This window comes from Chelonoidis abingdonii, chromosome 22 (genome assembly GCF_003597395.2).
Source record: "Chelonoidis abingdonii isolate Lonesome George chromosome 22, CheloAbing_2.0, whole genome shotgun sequence".
Classification (NCBI taxonomy): Eukaryota; Metazoa; Chordata; order Testudines; family Testudinidae; genus Chelonoidis; species Chelonoidis abingdonii.
Window position 1 is genome coordinate 31,391,148 of NC_133790.1, and position 14,581 is coordinate 31,405,728.

The following is a 14,581-nucleotide window of genomic DNA, read 5'->3' on the forward strand; positions in this document are numbered from 1 at the left end:
AGACCACCCACAAGCCAAAAGGAGTCTTCTGTCATGGAAAAGGAGGCTGATCTCAAGAAGCCATAGGCCCCATTATGCAACATTCAGTCTTGATCCAAGGAACTTTGTTGTTGGGACCTGTAGTTTACATGGGCTGCTATAATCTACTCATTTAATAAACACTTGGTTCAGCTCTCGGGTTCTGGGCAAGCTGCCAGTGCATTCCTGCAGCTGGGTATAGTTTGGGCACTCCTAACCCTACAGCAATAGATGGCATCCCAAAAGCGTCTCTACTCTGTGCATGGCAGCGCACCTGACATCTTTGCCAACGGTCATGGAGGCGATCACCTTCTTCACTGCCTCTTTCTTCTTCTCCTTCTTGTCGCTGTTCAACTCTGCCTTCAACTCAAAGATCTCCCCTGGAGAGAAAAATTCAGGAGTTAACATTCCCTGCCCTGACAGATTGGGGCAAGCAGTAGGTTTTGGTAGAAAGGTACAGTCAGTTGCTCAGATGAATGTTCCATTTTAATTACCCACAGGAATGGAAAGCAATTGCTTGCCTGTTTCTATTAAATGAAGGCAAAGAGCTCTTTTTGACCCAGGCTAGCAAGGGAGCCCAGCCAGTGGAGTAACATCAAGAGGCCACATTCAGTAATGGCCTTACCTTCACCAGGGACACAGCCACAGCCAAGCTACTCTCCATCAAGCACTCTGCACTTTCTGGGCCAATGAGAGTTTACAATAACTTGGCAGAAAGCAGGTGGGCCCACTGGAGCGGGAGCATAATGCACTAACCAGCTCATGGGATGACAGTTTAAGGTTTGGGTTCGATAGCTCCCTGAGGCTGGGACTGCCTCGGAACCTGTGTGCTCAGAGAGAGCACAGCTTGCATTTGCCAGTTCCCCACTGGCTAACTCAGAATCCGTGTCAGTGGGATCCAGAAGGAGAGGCACCTAGTTGGAAGCAAAATCAAACACAACGGAGGAAGAAGTAGAGGGGGGAATATATCAGGATCCTGTTATAGTTGAAGATAGACAAATTCAAACTGGAAACAAGGTGTAAATTTCTACCAGTGAGCATAATCAACCCTTGGAACAATTTGCCAAAGGTTGTGGTGGATTCTCTATCACTGGCCATTTTTAAATCAAGATTTGATTTGTTTTTAAAGATATGCTTAACCAGGAATTATTGTGGGGCTGTTCTCTGGCCTGCGTTAGACAGGAGGCGAGACTAGATGATCATAATGAACCTTTCTGGCCTGCCCATCTATGAATCAGATCTGGTGTTTCCTCTACAAAAAGAGGATCTGCAAGGGGGAACTTGGCAATAGCCAATGGGTAGCTCTTCACTGACCTTCCCCTTCAGCTCACTGAAATACACAACACCGTAACTCTTTGGTCAGTATTGTTTCGTGTGCGCAGAAATGGGAACTGCCAACACTTTCAGAAGGGAACAGAGGGTGTTGAAATTTCACTATGCCGTCTAGGAATCTGTGTTTCTCTAGCACCAACTATCTAGTGATCTCAAAGCACATTAGGGAATTAAGCATCAACATCTTTGTGCAAGAGGTAATATCCCAGTTCTTCAGAAGGGGAAACTGAGGTGAACAGACAAAATCTAACTTCACAAGGGCTACAACCCAGGCAAGGCATGAAAAATCCATTCACCACTGGAGAGAATCTATGAACAGAGGAGGGGTGGCAGAGGAAAGCACTACACCATCAGTTACTGCAGAATTCAAGTTCTCATTGTAAATAAAACATTTCTAGGGATCATGTTAAGAACACACTCTGAACCTGACCTGTCCAGAATTGGCTGCCTGAGTCTGTCTGGTAGACATAGCACTGCGGTGGGTATTCCAGAATCTCTCCTAGCCCAGCAACTATAGAAGGCTGGACTTTCTACCAAGGTGTTATCCCTGAGCTTCAATGCCCATCCAACCTTTCCTCTGCTGCATTAGGTCAATTACTGTTTGTCTGGTAAGTTCTGCAAGGCTTGAACCCACTCTTCCTGAGTCAGTCCTAAGTCGTAACTGACACTAAGGCTTATCTCCAGTAGCAGAATTGCCCCCACATGACCAGAGTGCGCCAGTCCTACACTGACAGCAAGAGCATTCCGAGAACAGTCCCCAGACTAAGGCAGGAGATGGTTGCCAATGGTTTGCTGGGTGCCAGCTCACACTCTCCTCCACAGTTTTGAAGGAATGGTGTTTCCGAGACAACAGGCTCAGCTCTCACATGGCTAAGTGCAGTGGTCTGACTAAGGAGCGCTGGACCTTCGTTTCTGATTAGCTCTCCATCTCCCATATAGCCACACACTGACGCCAGCTGACAGGTGGCAAAAGTAGCAAGGATACAAGTCTCTATTTACCTACTCATCCAACCCAGCCTGAGAGCAACATGTGCTCTGGGTCCTGAGCTCTCTCTGCCAGCTCATTCGTCAGCAAAGAGTAACAGGCTGTGCCAAACTCTATAGGATGGAAACGGGGGACAGGGATTGGATTAGGCATGTGGAAGATTGCGCAGGGGAGGGGATGTGATCTAGAACAGTGGTCTCTGAAGTGGGATGTGCAAGACGATCCATTGGGGGGCATGGCAGGAGGAGCACTGCTGGGGGTGTGGCCGGAGGAAGGAGGGAGGGAGGGAGCAAGCAGGGAAGCTCCCCTGCCCCCTGCAGGCAGGGCCACCTGGAACGCAGGGGCTTTAGAGGCTGCAGGGCCCTGGCCTAAGGGGGCCCCAGGTCCCTGGCCTCCAGCTCTAAAGCCCTTTTCGGAATGTGGCCCTGAGTCCACCGGCCTGTGGAGGAGCAGGGGCAGACGCACAGCCAGTGGCTGGAAAGAAGCAGTGCTTTCCCCTTCAAAGCCAGCTGGAGGGAAGCGGCACTTTGAAGGGGAAAGCGGCGCTTCTCTCTGGCTGCTGGCTGCGCAGCTGCCCTGCTCCTCCAGAGTCCTCTGGCCCGTGCTCGCAAGACAGTATTCCAAAAGGGCTTTAGAGCTGCAGGCCAGGCCCCTGGGGCCCCCTTTAGCCCAGGTCCCTGCAGCCCCTAAAGCCCCTGCGTTCCAGGTGGCCCGCCCGGGGAGGGGGGGAAGAGAAAGGGGAGCTCCCAGAATCGTGGCCATGGAGGCGGTGCCGCACTGCGCGCAGCCTCCTGCACCAAACAGGAGTTGCCACAGGTAAGTACTCTGCACCTCCTGCCTGCCCCAGTCCCACCTCCACCCTGAGCACCCTCCCACACACTAACTCCCTCCCAGACCCAGCACCCCACCCTGAGCACCCTCCCACATCCTAATCCAGACCTTCAAATCGCTGTATCAAAGTGTTAAACCAAGATTTGCAGAAATAATGAAGCATATTCCATCACATTGCTCACTAAATTAATAAAAAATTAATAAAAAAGGTTTTTTGTACCATTATATACAATAAAAATTTAAAAAATATTGTTTATTTCATCTTTATCTCATCCTTTCATTTCTATTTTTTGTAGGTTTTATAATGTACATAAGATTAGTATAGTAGTACAAGTGTATAAATGATACACAAATACATACATATTAGGGGTGCGTGCTCAAATTTTTTACTGACAGGGGTGCATGATCAAAAAAGTTTGGAGACCACTGATCTAGAACATTCATTGTGGCTCAGAGTCCACTGACTCAAAATGCAGAGTCAGAGGACACTGACACACCATTGTCCCCACACATCCACCATCACCAAATGGTGTAGTCATATGCACTAGGTACAAATGTGCAGGGCCGCCTGGGGGGGGGGGGGGGGCGACAAGTGGGGCAATTTGCCCTAGGCTACGGCCCCACAGGGGTCCCCACGAGAGTTTGGGGCCCCTGAGCGGGGTCTTTCACTTGCTCCAGGGCACCTGGAAAACTCTCACAGGGCCCAGGGCGCCCGGAGCTTCTTCTGCTCTGGGTCTTCGGCGGTAATTCAGCAGTGGGGGGTCCTTCGAGCTGGGTCTTCAGTGGTAATTTGGCAGCGGGGCCACCCGCCGCGGGTCTTTCGGGCACTTCGGCGGCAGGTCCTGGAGCAGAAGGATCCCCTGCCGCCAAATTACTGCCCGAGCAGGGCCCCCCCCACCACCAAGGACCCCAGGGCCCCCTGAATCCTCTGGGTGGCCCTGCAAATGTGTATGCAACTAAGGCCACAGCAACAGAAAGAATATGCTATTGTCACAGGGTAGAGGGCCATTTTGTTGCTATCAATGTTTCACTGGGATCACAGCTCCCAAGCCCTCTTTTTAACTCAACCTTCCCACTTTTCACTGACAAGGGGTAATTACAGCCTCTGGTGGAGGGATGGAACAGCAAGACACTTGACTCCACTTATTTACATTATTTCCTTGGTTTGGCAGATACTTAAATTTAGCACCCTGAGAGCCACCTGCACTGCTGCTTCAGTGCTTAGTGAAGGTTTCAGGCCTATCGAGATTTTCTGCCAAACCATTTTAACAAGTGCATTAAAGAAACAGGCCATCTGCAAGGACCACTGACAGCTGCACTGATGGGTGTTAGTTACTAAGCTGCAAAAACTGATAAAAGAACAGTTAAAAGGCTTGTCTCGGTTCACTGCCAGGCCATTGAGTCTGGGTGCAAACTGCTTTTGCCACTCAGGAGCTAGAATATTATCTGGAATCTGTCAGGGGTTCAGAAGCCTGAATGATGGGTAGTTTTGTCTGCAGCTAATGAGCAAGTTACCAACCCCACCTGCATGCACAGCGCTCCCTCAACTGTTCACAAAATGGAGATCCTGAAGCTCTCAAAGGATGGGAGACAACTGCACACACTGCCAGTCATCTAGCTTAGCACACTGCATGCAAGCAAGAACACAGAGATATTAAAAGCTTTTAACCATTAACCAGTTTCTTTCCCCCTCTTCCTAATATATAGTTCCTGTAACTAAAAATTCCTTCTGCATCTGAATCTTTAGGATGGCAAAGAACGCTAAAATGGGATGGGGGCAATTGCTAATCAGGACTTTGGAGGTTCCCCAATTTGGGAACAGAGTCAGACCCACCCCTCACTGTGGAAGTGAGCAGGACTTGTGCTAACAATCCCATGCAGAGGCATCCTCCTTGGAAATAGTCGAGAGGACAAGGAGAGATGTTGGGAAGCATGAGTAAAGCAGCCCGCGCATGCATGGTTACCTTTCTTTGTGGTGGTGAAGTACTTGGAGTCTGTCATTTTGGCCCCTGGTTTGCAGTTGTCTCTGAGGAGAGAGAGAGAGAGAAAATGCTGACACCTGGATAACCCCCTTGCTTTTTTGCTGAAGCAGCAACAGCAGAGGAAGCACTGGAGGAAAAAAACAAGAAGGGGAAAGAAACTGCTCTCCCTCATGAAAAGCAACAAGAACATGCGCACGGAGCAGGGTGCATCTCTCCCGGAAAAGACATGGCAGGGTGCCTAGGTACTCCTAACCCTCAGAGGAGGGTCAGTGAAGTAGGTCGCAGCGGATTTCTCCCCTCCCCCTCAAAAAAAGGGCAGTGAAGGAAAGCTAGTGTGTCATTACCCCAGCTGGCCCATTTTGGTGGCTCCCCAGCTGGACTGGATGGTAATAGTAATCACTGCTGCTACCCCAGTTCAAATCCAATGTACCTCAGTAGTGACCAAGCCTCAACACCAGCTTGCAGTTTGGCAGAGTGACTGGGCAGAGGTGATGGGGAGACATCCACCACACAGCCCATCCCAACTGGTGTTAACTGGCCCTCTTATCAAAAGCCTCAGAGAACTGGACTGAAGAGATTCAACTCCCCCTCAGTTCAGGGTGCAGGCACATCAATGGGGCATTGTGGGAGGGAAGTTTGAACGGCCTGTGCTGTGTTTATTCTGTGGACAAACAAGTATTTCTGCATCCAGTGCTGTCATGTTAGCACTTTTTGTGAACACCACACAACCTGAGGCTTTTAGACAAACTGCTGCATTGCAAAGCTTTATGGGGCACATTAGCCAAACCAGTCTCAGAGTAGCAAGTGGAGGGAGCAGCAGTTTTGCTCCAAAAGTAGCTTGACTAGTGCAATAATCCTCTGTTTACTTCATTCCAGGCAGAAAGTTTTATGCCAGTGAAGATGCACACCAAGCCCTTCCCCCACCCCACATAGCAAGTGGTTCTCAGAAGAGAGAAGGAACAAGGCAAAACTGATGATGAAATTAGTTCTAAGGAAGCCTCCCTCTAGGGGAAATGTAAAGGAATAATTGCAGCTCAAAACATAGTGCAAGTCTTCACCTCTGTATTCACAAAGCATGGTCCTTTTCCAAGTCGTTAACACTAGGCACCAATTCTGAAGCACTGTTCCTTTAAGTTCAAACATGCAGTACTCAGCCAAGCACTTCAGGCCATATTATATAATCCCAAACAGCTGAGGTCAAGTAGCAGGGGTAGCCATGTTAGTCTGTATCCACAAAAAACAACAAGGAGTCCAGTGGCACCCTAAAGACTAACAGATTTATTTGGGCATAAGCTTTCATGGGTAAAAAACCTCACTTCTTCAGATGCATGGAGTGAAAGTTACAATGCAGGTATTCTATACTGACACATGGAGAAGGGAGTTACCTCGCAAGTGGAGAACCAGTGTTGACAGGGCCAATTCAGTCTGGCAGCAGTCCAATATCTAAGCAGTGGGTGGCCTTTTTAGAAGGTTGGGAAGTTCCAGATTGGTCTCTTTTTCTGTGGTATTTTACTAATCCTTCAACCGCAAGTTTGTCCATGTTGGTTTTTTTTTTTTTTTACACCTGGTTTTCAGGAGTCCCTCAATATACTAGATAAATAGAACTTAGGGCAGCACTGCCAAATTAGGTTGGTTCCACAAAAAGAGAGTCTTTATGAATACATTTTTCCTCAAGATTTTCTTTTTTCAAATTTAAAGCACAACTTCTAAGTGTAACTTCTACTCCTGGGGGAATTCTGCACCAAAAAAAATTCTGCACACAATATTTTAAAATTCTGCTAATTTTATTTATCAACAACAACGCAATATAATCACACTGGTTTCGTAAGAACGGACATATTGGGTCAGACCTAAGGTCCATCTAGCCCAGTATCCTGTCTTCAGACAGTGGCCAGTGCCAAGGGACCCAGAGGGAATGGTCAGAACAGGTAATCATCAAGTGATCCATCCTGTCGCCCATTGCCAGTTTCTGGAAAACAGAGGCTAGGGACGCCATTGATGGACTTTATTTATTTTGGTAATTTATCTAAACTGCAATACAATGGATGGAGAATGGGAGTGGAGAGTATTGGGGAAAATCCTCAAACCTCCTTGCTTAACAGTAATGTAGCTAGATTTGACCCTTTATTTCTAGTTATTAGTCAACAAATATATGCAGCCATACGCTCAGTGTTACATCATAGGCAACTGAAGAACAAGTGAGGGCTGGGGAATCAAACTCACAATTTATATTGGCTACTGACCATCTCCAGAAAGGTCAGTAGCAAATAGTTCACGGAGCACATTTTGACAGAAATTTTTTCAGTCCAAAAATTTAGACCAGTTCTAATCACTAAAAGCCCCATAAGCATTTATAAGGCCACACTGTCCTTTACATCACTCTGGCAATGTAAAGGAGTCTTGATTTACATCTTTACAGGTTGCTCTAGATGCCCGAACCGACTTGCCTGCTCTACCGGGGAGGGGCATGTGACTGCTCTTGCGGCTTCCCTTTGCTTTCCTGTCACAAGTCATTTTTCTGCAGGGAAGCAAAGAAATCCGTGGAGGAGAACTGCCCAAGAAGTAAACTTCAGTGTTGGAAACCCAAACATCACCAACAGGAGAGAACTGACCAGGTTAGTTTCACTGTCCAAGCTAAGAGGGGAACAAGGAAGAAACAAAGCCAGACGTGGTGTATTAGGGGCCTGTTTCTTATTAACACAAAAAGGGGCTTTACGGTAAGTAAGAATCAGGCTCTACATCCATCCCACCATCCATTTTTAAGAAGGTAGTAATCTCTTGAATTTAGATAGCAACATCCATCTGGAGACGTGCAAAGAGCTTTACAGACATTAATGAATTACGGCCCATCCTCCCTGTGAACTAGGTAAGAAATCCCCCGTTTTATAAGTGAGGAAAACAAAGGCACACAGCAGGGAAGTGCCAGTGCAAAGTAGCAGAGCTGGGAAGAGAACCCAGGTGTCCCGACAAACAGTCTTGTATTTCAACTGCAAAAACACTACAGGAAGAGGGTTTTTTAATTATTAATTGTTGTTAGTTACGTCTTTTTAACACATAGAGGGTAAAACTGCTACAAATAATATTCAGAGAAGCCTACCGCAATGTAATCTTAACTCATTTGCCTGTGCCTGGATGGCGAAGCTTACATGGCCGGCTACTTAATCCCTTAGATCAGGGGTCTCCAATGCTGTGCCCGCGGGTGCCATGGTGCCCACGGGGACATATTAATGCGTCCGTGTCCTGACCCCTGGGAAAGCACCCGCAAAAATGCCGCAGCAGCATTTTGGCTGGGACACCTCTCGATGACGACGCTTGTCGACGGCAAGAGACGTCATCGAGAGGCTTCGCCGCCGAAATACCGCCTAAATTCGGCGGCATTTCAGCAGATGCTCCACCGCCACAGTGGTCCTTCGGCTGGCGCCCATCAGCCAAAAAGGTTGGGGACCACCGCCTTAGATATACCCACACTGCAGTTAGACAGCCATGGCTGACCAGTGCCAGCTGACTCAGGCTCAAGGGGCTTGAGCTAAGGGGCTATTTAACTGTGGTGTAGATGTTCAGGCTCAGGTTCTAGGACCCTGTGAGGTAGGAGGGTCCCAGAGCTCAGACTGCTGCCCAAGCACAAAGCCTAGCCACTGTTAAATAGCCTCTTATCTGAAGATTCAGAAGCCTCAGTCAGCTGGCATAGGCCAGCCGCTGGAGGTCTAACTGCAGCATAGACATACACTTTGAGGGACAGAGTAATAGCTCTGTGTGGTGTATTCAGGTAAGACTGGACATTAACCTTTCCAGATGTCCTTGCTTTTATGAGTTTAAAAGGGAGGAAAAGATTATTTGTGCCTAACTTCTCTTGGATTTAATCAGCATCTTCTTCTGCAGTTACTAAGTATGATTTACAGAATGTCAACCTTACCAATGAACTGCATTTAGCTTCCAGACTATGCTGCAGCACCTTTTTGCACATCATTGCAGATATCCTATTCTTTGCAGTAAGACAATAGGGAGGATTTGCTGCAACCCCTCTGTCGGCATAGGACTACACGGCTCTTATCACACAATAGTTATGCAGTCTTACATTATCATCCTTGTTTCAAAATAAGTCATAGAGCAACATAACTGCCTCCTGGATAACGTTTTGTCCCTTCCTGTGAAGCAGCTGGTACAATCCCATGTTGGAGACGAAATGGAACCCTGGTGTGACCTGTATGAAACACAGGAATTGCCAGACATTCCACTAAAAAGCCAGAGGCATAGGGACCGTGTGTAGCACAAGTGACCAGACACACAAAAGGAGGAGGAATTTTGCCACAACTATGGCTAAGTGGTCCAGGTCAGAGGTATCATGCAATAACAGCCTGGACACCAAAACAGAACAGAGTCACCAAGAATGATTCCTAGTATCTAGGGCAAGAACTATTGGGCTAGTACCTGGGGCTGTCATGCCACTAGCTAAAGCAGCTAGCTCCCTCCTGCTTCCTGGTCTCCAGCTCTCGGATCCTGCAGGGCATGCTTTCATATCCCACCGTTAGCTGGTTGGGGGACCACATCTCCTAATGCTGAACCTTGGCAGAAGCAAAGAGGGGCAGAAATACCAAAAGGGAAGGAGTGTGCAAGATCCTGAAACAAGCTGTTTTCAGAGCAAGCGTGAACAGATTGGAATCAGTTGCTGTCATCTTGCTTTTGGCTTCCCAGCTCCAGACTTGAGAATAATTGGAGTCTGTGTAAGGGGTCTGGTATCCCACGCTGCAATAAAACCAAACTAAGTAGTGGATTAGCTCAGCGTCTGGCAGTGGTTGTGAGAACAAACAGGATGCAGGTCCATAACAAGATTCTGTGGCTGTACCTCCAGTCCTGTAAACTGTAACACAGGAAGAGGGGAGGGACACGGGTAACAAGGCATTCCAGGGCAGCAATCAGGCAGGATTTCGAAGAGAACATGACTGATGTTTATATAACCCTAATGAAGGTAAATTCCACAAGACACTCTCATTGGGCATATCCCGAAGCTAGCATCAGGCAATGAGTGTAGGGGGAATTCCTTAGTGCAGACGGCAATGTGTAGAATGTGTTCCCCAAAGCAGTGGAGAAGATTCACTACGTTAACTATTTTCATGAGCACTTAGGGAATGGCTACAGGATACAAATTAGACAGATGGAGCGATGGATGGAAGTGGGTCATATTACTAGGTGGAAAGAAACCGTATCGCCTAAGGAAAACAATTCAGAATGGTGGTGTGTCAGGATGCAGAGGATCTACAAAAAGAAAAAGTCAAATATGGAGCAGAAAGGCTTGACCAGCCATTTAGAAGCGTGAAGGACTGCTTGGCAAATGCTTCGCACTTATCCAGCATTTTTCATCAAGGATCTCAGTGCTGTCTACAAAGGTGAGGATTAACCTCAGATTAGACAGACAGACAGAGACAAGTGTAAGCAACACATCACATCATAGAATATCAGGGTTAGAAGGGACCTCAGGAGGTATCTGGTCCAACTCCCTGCTCAAAGCAGGACCAATCCCCAACTAAATCATCCCAGCCAGGGCTCTCTCAAGCCTGACCTTAAAAACCTCTAAGGAAGGAGATTCCACCACCTCCCTAGGGAACCCATTCCACTGCTTCATCACCCTCCTAGTGAAAAAGGTTTTCCTAATATCTAATCTATACCTCTCCCACTGCAACTTGAGACCATTGCTCCTGGTTCTGTCATCTGGTACCACTGAGAACAGTCTAGCTCCATCCTCTCTGGAACCCCCTTTCAGGTAGTTGAAAGCAGATATCAAATCCCGCCTCACTCTTCTCTTCTGCAGACTAAATAACTTCAGTTCCCTCAGCCTCTCCTCATAAGTCATGTGCTCCAGCCCCCTATTATTGCCCTCTGCTGGACTCTTTCCATCCAAGGCCATAAAGTGAATCGTAAGAGTTAGGACTGGAACTCGGGTATTTGGACTGCCAGTCCTCTGACCCACCTAACCTAACCACTAGAAGTACACTGCCTTTCAAGCAGGCATGTCTGGCTAATTAGCTTCTGACATCACCAGCATGCTGTACAGAAAAGTACCCTTTAGAGACACTAGCTAGAGATGCAGCTGGCTTCAGAACAAGTATACAGGGATGAGATGGAAAGTGAAAGAACTGAGAATGTTTTAGTCCCCAGTATTTTACAAATGGGGAAACTGAGGCACGTAGAGGCTAAGTGATTTGCTCAAGATCACACAGGAAGTCTGTGCGGAGTGGGAAATTGAACCTGGGTCTTCAAAGCCCTAGTGCTCTAACTGCTGGCCATCCTGCCTCTCCTAAGATTGCTCTGTTTCCGCTACCACTCCTAGCCAAACTGAGGAGACCAGTAAGACAAGGGAAAGGTTTTTGGGTAAAGGAATTCCAATCCACCAAAAACCTTGTGAAGTAGTCTTGGCAATTGGCAGATGTCTTTAGAAAATTCAGCTGTTGATCAAATATTGAGAGAGAGAGAGAGCGCGCACACGCGCACGCTGAGGGAATAGATAGCATTGATACCAGAATCCTGACCATTCTATGTGTGTGGCCTCTATTGCTTGGCTTTGTTCTAGCTACATATCACGGCCCAGTCTCTCTCCTCTTCTGCCACTTGCAAAAGAAGAGATCTGTGACGGACTCACCCCATAAGGCTTCATGGAAATATGCTTATGAATGGATATATGACAAATGGCATATGTAGCATAAAACACATTCCAGTTAACATCTCTGTAAACGTCTATTCATCCTATTTGTATGCATGTGTCATTATTGTATTCAAAGTTATGAATATTGGCTGTGTACTTGCTTGATTTCTAAGTAGCTTTATAAAGCATTTGGTCAGCTTCTTGATAAAGGAATGTGCAAGTTAAATGTCCAAACAAGAAACACTTCAAGGACAATGAATCTTGGAAGGCTTCAATCTACATAAGAGGGAGGGATAGCTCAGTGGTTTGAGCATTGGCCTGCTAAACCCAGGGTGGTGAGTTCAGTCCTTGAGGAAGCCACTTAGGGATCTGGGGCAAAAATCAGTACTTGGTCGTGCTAGTGAAGGCAGGGGGCTGGACTTGATGACCTTTCAAAGTCCTTTCCAGTTCTAGGAGATAGGTATATCTCCAATTATTTAAAAAAAAAAAGTCTACCTGAGGACATTCAGGGTAGCACATAAACAATGGCTGCTGCCTGTAAAAAACTGAGTCACGCATGGACAGGTGACTTGCCCATGTTATTCCAAAACTCCATCTTGGAGCTGGACTTTGCATAGAAGAGAGTTTCCACCTACAAGAGAAAAAGTCTATTTAAACCCCTGGGAGACCCCTCCATTTTGTCCTCAGCTGGCTCAAGAGAGAGCCTCTTCACCCCCAAGGATACCTAAAAGAAACTGGAACAAAGGACAGTAGCTACGGGAGGCGGGGGGAGTGATTGCTGGACCCAGACTAGGAGGAGACTGGTCTGTAAAGGGAAGCTTACTGGAACACCACTCAGGGTGAGATTTTGTCTGTATTCCATTTTCTTACTGTATTAGACTCAGACTTGCGCATTTTATTTTATTTTGTTTGGTAATTCACTTTGTTCTGTTTGTTACGATTTAGAACCACCTAAATTCTACTTTCTGTATTTAATAAAATCACTTTTTACTTATTAATTAACCCACAGTTTGTATTAATACTGGGGTGGGGAGGGAGAACAACTGTGCATCTCTATCAGTGTTATAGAGGGCGAACAATTTATGAGTTTACCCTGCATAAGCTTTATACAGGGTAAAACAGATTTATTTGGTGGTTGGACCCCATTGGGAGCTGAGCATCTGAGTGTTAAAGACAGCAACACTTCTTAAGTTTCTTTCAGTTAAGTCTGCAGCTTTGAGGAAAGTGGTTCAGACCCTGGGTCTGTGTTGGAGCAGACTGGTGTGTCTGGCTCAACAAGACAGGGTGCTGGAGTCTCAAGCTGGCAGGGAAGACAGGGGCAGTAGTCGTCTTGGGGGTTTCTGTGATCCAACCGGTCACAAGGTCATGTTAGGTATATTCTGATTTTGCCCATTTCTGTGGACGCATACTCTGGGTACTGCAAATACACTTCGTTTCTTAGATCCACTACATACAGGGACTTCATAAGACAACAAAGTGATACTGAACTCTAAAGCAACTGATTTTTGACGACCTATACTTTTTTCTTTCCCAAAAAACTTTACAAGGTTTTAAGACACTCAACTTAATGAGTTAAAAGTGTTTGTGGCTTAGAAACCAGGTATCAAAACTGACAACGCAGCTTTGACCTAAGAATTAGTACAGACAGACTATTTGAACTCACTAAAATATGAAGTCAGGAATCCTGGGAGTCAATGCACCACATCAAAAGTTTAATGATGCGGTTAAGCCAGTCCCGAGATGCCAGAGGTTAATTCTACTCCTTACTGGCTGCCCAGATGCAAATTAAAAGCCCTTTCCTATGACAGCAATTGATAACTCCAGTGCCTTGTTAAAACAGTTTCTTTAACAAACAGGCTGTAATGTCAAGCGGCAAGAATTCCTGCTGAACCTGATCCCCAATGGTGGCAGCAGCAGCAGTTGGTAACTCAGTGCACTGTTAAATGCTCTGGGATACCCAGAGCATGAGCAATGCTAAACAGAAACCACAGGCTGGGGGTGGGAACCACATGATGGTTGCAGCACAAACCACAAGCTCTGGTTTCACTCTATAAACTCTGCTAAATAAATGGCTCTACCCTAAGTAGCCAGTCCTTTAACAGAGCTTAGGGTGGACCATGTTGAGCTTTTAATGATAGTGCTGACCTTCCAGAGAGAGAGTGGAAAGGAGTCATAGAAAAGTGAGCATCTGAGGACAATCAAGATGGTATTTAGTCTCCAAACAAATACAATTATCAGACTGCTTGTAAAGCAGCCTTCCTAGCAAACTAGGCACAACAAGCAGAAAACCTGAAAGTGGAATCTTGGCTCTGCCACTGACCTGTAGCAAGTCACATTAAAGCTCTGTGCCTCAGTTTCCCTTGTGATCCTTGATTTAGACCATAAACATTTTTGGGGAAGGAACTGACTAGTACAGTAACTCCTCACTTAAAGTTATCCCGGTGAATGCTGTTTCATTGTTACATTGCTGATCAATTTGAGAACATGGTCATTTAAAGTTGTGCATATAATGTTTTTTGGCAGCTGCCTGCTTTGTCTACTGCTTGCAGAAAGAGCATTCCATTGAAGCTAGCTGGTGGGGGCTTGGAACCAAGTTGGACCAGTAGCTCCCCCATCAGCTCCCCTAAGTTGTCTGTGTGTCAGCCACCCAGCAGGCTATCGATTGCCAGGCAGTTCAGCTTTCCCTCCCCTCATTACATAATAACATAAGAACGGCCATACCAGGTCAGACCAAAGGTCCATCCAGCCCAGTATCCTGTCTGCTGACAGTGGCCAATGGCAGGTGCCCCAGAGGGA

General features: G+C 46.7%; 1 protein-coding gene across 5 annotated transcripts in view; it reads right to left on the bottom strand.

The window, feature by feature from the left end:
• Positions 1-14,581, bottom strand: part of AP1B1 (adaptor related protein complex 1 subunit beta 1) — an 81,713-nt gene that overhangs the window by 50,847 nt on the left and 16,285 nt on the right. For 3 of the 5 annotated variants that reach the window (XM_075059919.1, XM_075059918.1, XM_075059920.1), the window contains exons 1-2: positions 5,131-5,228; positions 293-398 (exon numbers count right to left, since the gene is read on the bottom strand). In XM_075059919.1, the coding sequence (XP_074916020.1) occupies positions 293-398; positions 5,131-5,167 (143 nt within the window). In that variant the 5' untranslated portion in view covers positions 5,168-5,228. Of the gene's footprint in view, positions 1-292; positions 399-5,130; positions 5,229-14,581 lie in introns of those variants that run through there. The other 2 variants (XM_032764663.2, XM_032764661.2) reach the window with 1 other exon arrangement.